Source organism: Tupaia chinensis, unplaced genomic scaffold (assembly GCF_000334495.1).
Source record: "Tupaia chinensis unplaced genomic scaffold, TupChi_1.0 Scaffold147351_1, whole genome shotgun sequence".
In the NCBI taxonomy this organism is placed as follows: domain Eukaryota; kingdom Metazoa; phylum Chordata; class Mammalia; order Scandentia; family Tupaiidae; genus Tupaia; species Tupaia belangeri.
This window is the reverse complement of record NW_006207202.1, coordinates 318,378-324,594: the sequence shown is the minus strand read 5'-3', so window position 1 is coordinate 324,594 and position 6,217 is coordinate 318,378. Positions and strand designations below refer to the sequence as shown.

Below are 6,217 nucleotides of genomic sequence, written 5' to 3'. Positions count from 1 at the left end.
CAAAAACCCCAAAAAAAAAAAAAAAAAAGGGTTTCAGGACACAGGATGCTAGGAGGGGTCCTATGGCTTTTGCCCCCTGGTGGGCAGCCACTGAGGGCCTGGCCGAGGGGTGGTACTTCTTGGTTTGTGGAAGTGTTTTCAGAGGGCACATCCAGGGACACATTAGCTCATCTGTACAACTTTTCTGCAGGGCACATGTGTAGCCTGGGAGGCAGGGACAGGGCCCTCCGGGATCAATGTCTTGGTCTGGTCCAGGGCCCTGGCTTTTTGACTCAAACAACTTTATTTTGGGGCCTGTTTCATATCCATCCTCCCTCTGGCCTGGGCAGCCTTAGTTTACCTTAGTAGGTCTGTTGACTAAAGCTTGGGCATAAGTGATTGGAACTTTTGGTCCCCTCTGTCTTGGAAGCCTCTGATTTCCTGTAAATGGGTTCACTCCCTCCTGCTTTGCACACCCCGTACGTGCCCGGCCCATGTTCGTCATGAGGTCCTGTACAAGTTACGAACCTTCAGTTTCCCATGTACGTCCACTGCATGGGCTGTTGAAGATTAAGTAAGGTGCCAGGTCAGAGTGCTTTGCTCAGGGTTTAAACCCGGGCTTGTCTGACCGTAACTCAGGGCCGAGGATCACCCACATCTCCAAGGTGAGCGATGAGTCCCAGAAGTCCTTGTGGGAGGTTGGTGGTGATGGTTGCCCTTATCGTCATGTGTCTTGCTCACTTAGGTCCAGGACCTGCAGCTGGAACGGGAGATGGCGCTGGCCACCAATCGGAGCCTGGCGGAGAGAAATCTGGAGTTCCAGGGTCCCCTGGAGATCAGCCGCTCGAACCTCTCAGACAAATACCAGGAGCTCCGGAAGCTTGTGGAGCGGTGCCAGGAGCAGAAGGCAAAGCTGGGTAGGGACTGCTGACCCTGGAGTGTGCTCCAAGTGGCTTCTCTCTGAGCTCAGGGTTCCTGTTCGAGGTTGGACCAGGGGCTGGTCCTGTGGCCTGGAGGTTAAGGGAGCCAGATCCACATGGCCTAAAAACACGCTGGACACCTATGTATTTGTGCCCCAAATCCCAACAGGATGGAGAAATGGAGGAAAAGAGATTGCGGCGTGGCCATGCCCCATTGGGGTACTTTTGGCTTGTTCGAACGGGAGATGGCGCTGGCCACCAATCGGAGCCTGGCGGAGAGAAATCTGGAGTTCCAGGGTCCCCTGGAGATCAGCCGCTCGAACCTCTCAGACAAATACCAGGAGCTCCGGAAGCTTGTGGAGCGGTGCCAGGAGCAGAAGGCAAAGCTGGGTAGGGACTGCTGACCCTGGAGTGTGCTCCAAGTGGCTTCTCTCTGAGCTCAGGGTTCCTGTTCGAGGTTGGACCAGGGGCTGGTCCTGTGGCCTGGAGGTTAAGGGAGCCAGATCCACATGGCCTAAAAACACGCTGGACACCTATGTATTTGTGCCCCAAATCCCAACAGGATGGAGAAATGGAGGAAAAGAGATTGCGGCGTGGCCATGCCCCATTGGGGTACTTTTGGCTTGTTCCCCCCCCCATATGAACATATATACATCCTTGGCAAATTAAACCAAATAATTAATTAACAACAAACAGAAAGGACTGGGCAGAGTAGTTGGAATGGCACAGAGGAGTAGATTCCTTCCCCTGTCCCCAGGATAGGAAAGGACTGGCAGTTACGGAGGCTCACTGTGTTCTGGGGCCCTGTGCGAGGTATACATACTCCTCCTTCACGTGGGTAGCCATACAGCGACAGGTGTTGCCATTGCTCTCATTTTATAGATGAGAAAAAGGAGGCTCAAAGAGACTTGAGAACTTGCCTCAGGTTACTCAGCCAGAAACAGGTGGAGTCGGGATTTGTATCCAGAATCTGTGTCCTTTGCTGCTACTGGTGACTCAGTTACGTGCCTTACAGAGCTAGTCCTGCACACTGGCTGTCAGAGTGGGCTCTTGGTGACCTGAGGCCTGTCACCTGTGAGGACGGGCAGGGCTGACCTGGGCTCCACAGGAGGAGAGCTTTATGCTCAGACAGGTTATAGGTAGCACTCTCAGTGTGGGACAGCAGCATGGAAATGGTCGGTGGACCCTGAAGTCTGAGAATACGCCCCTCTTCATCTCCTGTCGAGGCTGTTTGGCCCAAGTCTGGGCTGGGCTGGGCTTGGCCGGGCTCTTCTCTGTGCAGGGTGGTAACCCAGGGGAACTGGACTGTAAGGACTGCAGAGCGGTGGCCAGGTTGCTGCCCATGAGGCTGGTGGAGTGCTTGTCCTGAAATCCCAGTTCCAGCCCCGAATCAGGACACACCTTTGAAATGCCAACCTTTCTACCCTGTCTTACAGAGAAATTTTCGTCAGCACTGCAGCCAGGGACCTTGTTAGACCTTCTGCAAATCGAAGGCATGAAGATTGAAGAAGAGTCAGAGGTGAGATGGCGAGTTGACACCCCGTCTTCCTTGGATAAGGTGTCGGGTCCTGCAGTAAGAGCCCTTGTAATGAGCAGCAAACGTCTGCAAAGCCCGAGACGAGGGAGCGCGAGTAGACGGTGAAGATGAATGGCACCTTTCGTCCCAGTGGAGGCTCACTTGGCCACAGATAACAGAACCCAGTCTCACAAGCCAAAGTGGAAATGGACGGGCAACAGCAAGGCCCTGGGGCAGCTGGCAGTCCTGCCTGGGAGGACAGTGAGCAGGAGCCCTGAGAGACTGAAGCCAGGCCTGCTTAGCCCTCTGCACTGCCTGCTTTCTGCTTCCCTCTGGGCATCTCTTCAGTGTCTGTAGCTAGGCTGGCTCTGTCTGCGTCCCTAGCTCTGGATGAAAGAAGCTTCCAGGTTTCCCCAGGCCCCGGGCTAGTATGCATTAGCAGCCCTGTAACTAGCCTTTATCCAGTTGTTCCACACATGTGCAGGGCCACTGTGAACCTGGCACGAGGCCGTGGATGGGTGGGCAGTAGTGACCGCACCAGGCATAGTCCCCTCCCCTCGAGGAGCTGGGATTCTAGTGAAGAGACTGAATGAACAACTGTACCTATATGTCAGCAGCGTATATGTGAGGGCCATGAAGGAAAATCCGCAGATGGGGGCAGGGGAGGGGAAGGCAAGCCCAAGGTGGGAGGGCCCCAGCAGAACTCTGAGGCAAAGCGAGGGGCCTTGGTCTTGGCCAGCCCTGTGATCAACAGATGTTATGTCTTCTAGGCCATGGCCGAGAAGTTCCTGGAGGGCGAGGTGCCCTTGGAGACGTTTCTGGAGAATTTCTCCTCCATGCGGATGCTGTCCCACCTGCGCCGGGTTCGTGTTGAGAAACTCCAGGATGTGGTGAGGAAGCCCAGAGCTTCCCAGGAACTGGCCGGTGACGCTCCTCCACCCCGCCCGCCACCGCCGCCTCGCCCAGTGTCCCAGGCGACACCCTCTGTAGCTGAAGAGCAGCCGCCACCACCGTCAGGCGTGCCTCCGTACCCTTTGCCCTACAGCCCGTCTCCTAGCATGCCTGTGGGCCCCACTGCCCACGGAGCCCTGCAGCCGGCCCCTTTCCCTGTGGTGTCACAGCCCTCCTTCTACAGCGGGCCTGTGGGCCCCGGTCACTCGTCAGCCCAGCCGGGATCCCAGGCTGCTGCAGGCTACTCCTGGTCCCCACAGAGGAGCACGCCGCCTCGGCCAGGCTATCCCGTAGCCCCAACTGGTGCCTCTGGCCCTGGCTACCCCGTGGCGGGAGGCCGGGCCCCCAGTCCTGGTTATCCTCAGCAGTCCCCCTATCTTCCAACAGGAGGAAAACCTCCCTACCCAACGCAGCCCCAGCTCCCAGGCTTCCCAGGACAGCCCCAGCCCTCATTTCCCCCTCAACCTCCTTATCCCCCTGGGCCCGCCCCTCCCTATGGGTTTCCACCACCTCAGGGGCCTGTGTGGCCTGGATACTAGATGTCGTCCTGGCCCTCGGCAACCCCTCTCCCTGCACCACAACCTTCAGCCTGCCCTTCGCTGAGATTCGAGGTGGAACGAGAAGTGGAATTGGTGCCCATGTGGACTTGAATGGAGGCCTTGGAGGGGCCTGGCTGGGAGCTGCAGGCCCCAGGAGGCCCTGGGCAGAGGGACTGGGTTGGCTGCGGCAGATGGTCGCAGGACTTGCTGGCCTTGTGGCCACAGGTCCCCCAGGAGCTCCTTTCAGTGACTGGCTTTGGCTTTTCTGGTCTAGCCAGACTGGAGGTCTGGGACCTCTTGTGGGTGTGTGTGAGCCAGTGTGTACACATGCTTGTGAACGTCTGCTTGTGCCCGCACTCAGGATGTCTTATCCTAGTGCAGTTACCTCGACGACGAGGTCCCTACCCCTGCTCAACCTCTCTGCCCTGGCATTTGGCGCATTTGAGATAATGCCTCGTGCCAGGGGCTGCTGTTCTGTATGTCTGTCCATTCCATTCACAGGTTCTGCCCCATGCACCAGGGCTAGATTGGATTGGTGGGGGAGATGGAGATTTTTAATCCTACGAAGCCATAATTTAATTCCCACAGGCTGGTGTTGGACAAGCTTTTCATGAGCTGGTTTGAATGACAGTGGCGCCAGGAGAGTGAGGAGGATGGGAGTCATGTAAGGCGACCCCAGACCTCGCTCAGGCTGGTTGGGAAGTCCAGGGGGCTGCCTGGGCCCTCGGCTGGAGGGAAGGGACAGCTCCAGCCCCGGAGATTGTGGTCACATTGGAATTCGTTTAGGAGTGGAGGACAGGGTCACCTCCACAGCCAGCCTTCTGGGGGCCCTGTACTTATGGTTGGCTTTCTCCAAGGCTCGCTCATCTGTCCACCCCTTCAGTGCCTTGAATCTCATTTGCAAACAGCCCTCTCCCTCTTCACCCCTCCTCCAGCCCCCTAGGTGTAATTCTCCCTCGTCTGCTTTAGACAGACATCTAAAGATGCCCTAATGGTAAGTTCCCAAATGGTGCTTTCTGAAACGCACCTCTTGTCTTCAGAACGTAAAGAGCAGAGATTGAGACTCAGTTCCATGGGCCCGGCACGTTGTGGGGCTATACGCATGTCCATTAATAAAAATGATTACAGTAGACCAAAGGGGGTGTGGGGAATGAAGCATTAACGTGGTCGTTCCAGATGTGAACCAGGTCTCAGGGCAGACTCTGGAGCTGCTATCGGTAGGAAGTCGTATGTGCCTTGAAATGTCCACTACCCAAGCACCCAGCATCTGGTGGGCCTGGGGGTGTTGGGGGCCAAGGAGGAAACGACCTTCTGGTGCCTGCCCCCCTCCCCGGCCTGCGTGCCATCGGTGGGTGTGTGTAATGCTAGATTAGCGCTGCTGGTTCCTTACCAACTGTGCTCGCTTCTCCTAAGTTATTTATAAAGAGAAATCACTAATGGACTCTACTGGTTCGAGCGCTTCTGAACTGGATGAGTGGCCGCCCGGACGTTTGTGTAATTACTTGCCATAATAAACTTTGATGAGTTACATGTGGTGCTGCGGCTGTTTGTGGGGCCTTAGTTTTCCCCTGCAGCCCCCAGGATCGTGCTCTACTGAAAGCCCTCTTTGATTATGTCTCACATGCCATCCCTACGGAAACTCCTTCAGCCCCACAGCCTGGCTCAGCCACATTCCCCTTTCCTCGTCCAGGTCCCGCTCTTCGTTTTCCTCCTTTGCCATTTCCTCGCTGGAGCTGCCATCTGGTTTGCTTTGTCCTGGGCTGTGGCATGCAAGGCCACAGAGTCCCACTAGGGGGCATTCAGTCCTCAGCCCCGCTTGGGAGGCGTTGTGTGCCTGCCACTTGCTGGGCTGGCAGGGCCATCCGCTTGTCAGCCTGATTGTGACCCATCCAGTGTCTGAACAGGATTGTAGGGCAGGGCCACTAAGCTGGCTGCAGAGTCAACCCTGTTCTGCCACGTCCCAGCTGGCCTCCTGTCCCAGCATCTCCCTGAGCTCGGCCAAGGAGCTGGTTACCGTGAGCCCTGAGAGGGTATCTGGCTTTCAGTGAGAAAGGCTGCTTGGAGGGCGCCAGGAGACAGTTTGTAACAGTCCCTTGGGTCAGGCGTCCTGCTTTTCTTTCCTGCAAGGTGGCCCGAAGGCTGCCTGTGGGTAGTGCCCAGAGATGCTGGGCGTCACTGGTATTAAATACACGGCAGGGCTGCCTATTTGGTTCTCGTGTGCACTGTCTCTTTGAGTCCCCTTGACCCTCCCACCCCACACACCTTTAAATGGGGAGGAAGCCACAGAGTAAAGGATCCAGTGTCCAGGGGGT

At 56.6% G+C, this 6,217-nt stretch overlaps 1 protein-coding gene across 9 annotated transcripts in view; it reads left to right on the top strand.

The window, feature by feature from the left end:
* Positions 1-5,024, top strand: part of VPS37C (VPS37C subunit of ESCRT-I) — a 36,294-nt gene extending 31,270 nt beyond the window's left edge. For 8 of the 9 annotated variants that reach the window (XM_014584624.2, XM_027768729.1, XM_027768733.1 and 5 more), the window contains 3 exons: positions 725-896; positions 2,336-2,418; positions 3,186-5,024. In XM_014584624.2, the coding sequence (XP_014440110.1) occupies positions 725-896; positions 2,336-2,418; positions 3,186-3,905 (975 nt within the window). In that variant the 3' untranslated portion in view covers positions 3,906-5,024. Of the gene's footprint in view, positions 1-724; positions 897-1,144; positions 1,290-2,335; positions 2,419-3,185 lie in introns of all 9 variants that reach the window. The other variant, XM_014584625.2, reaches the window with a different exon arrangement.
* The last annotated feature ends 1,193 nt before the right edge of the window (positions 5,025-6,217 follow it).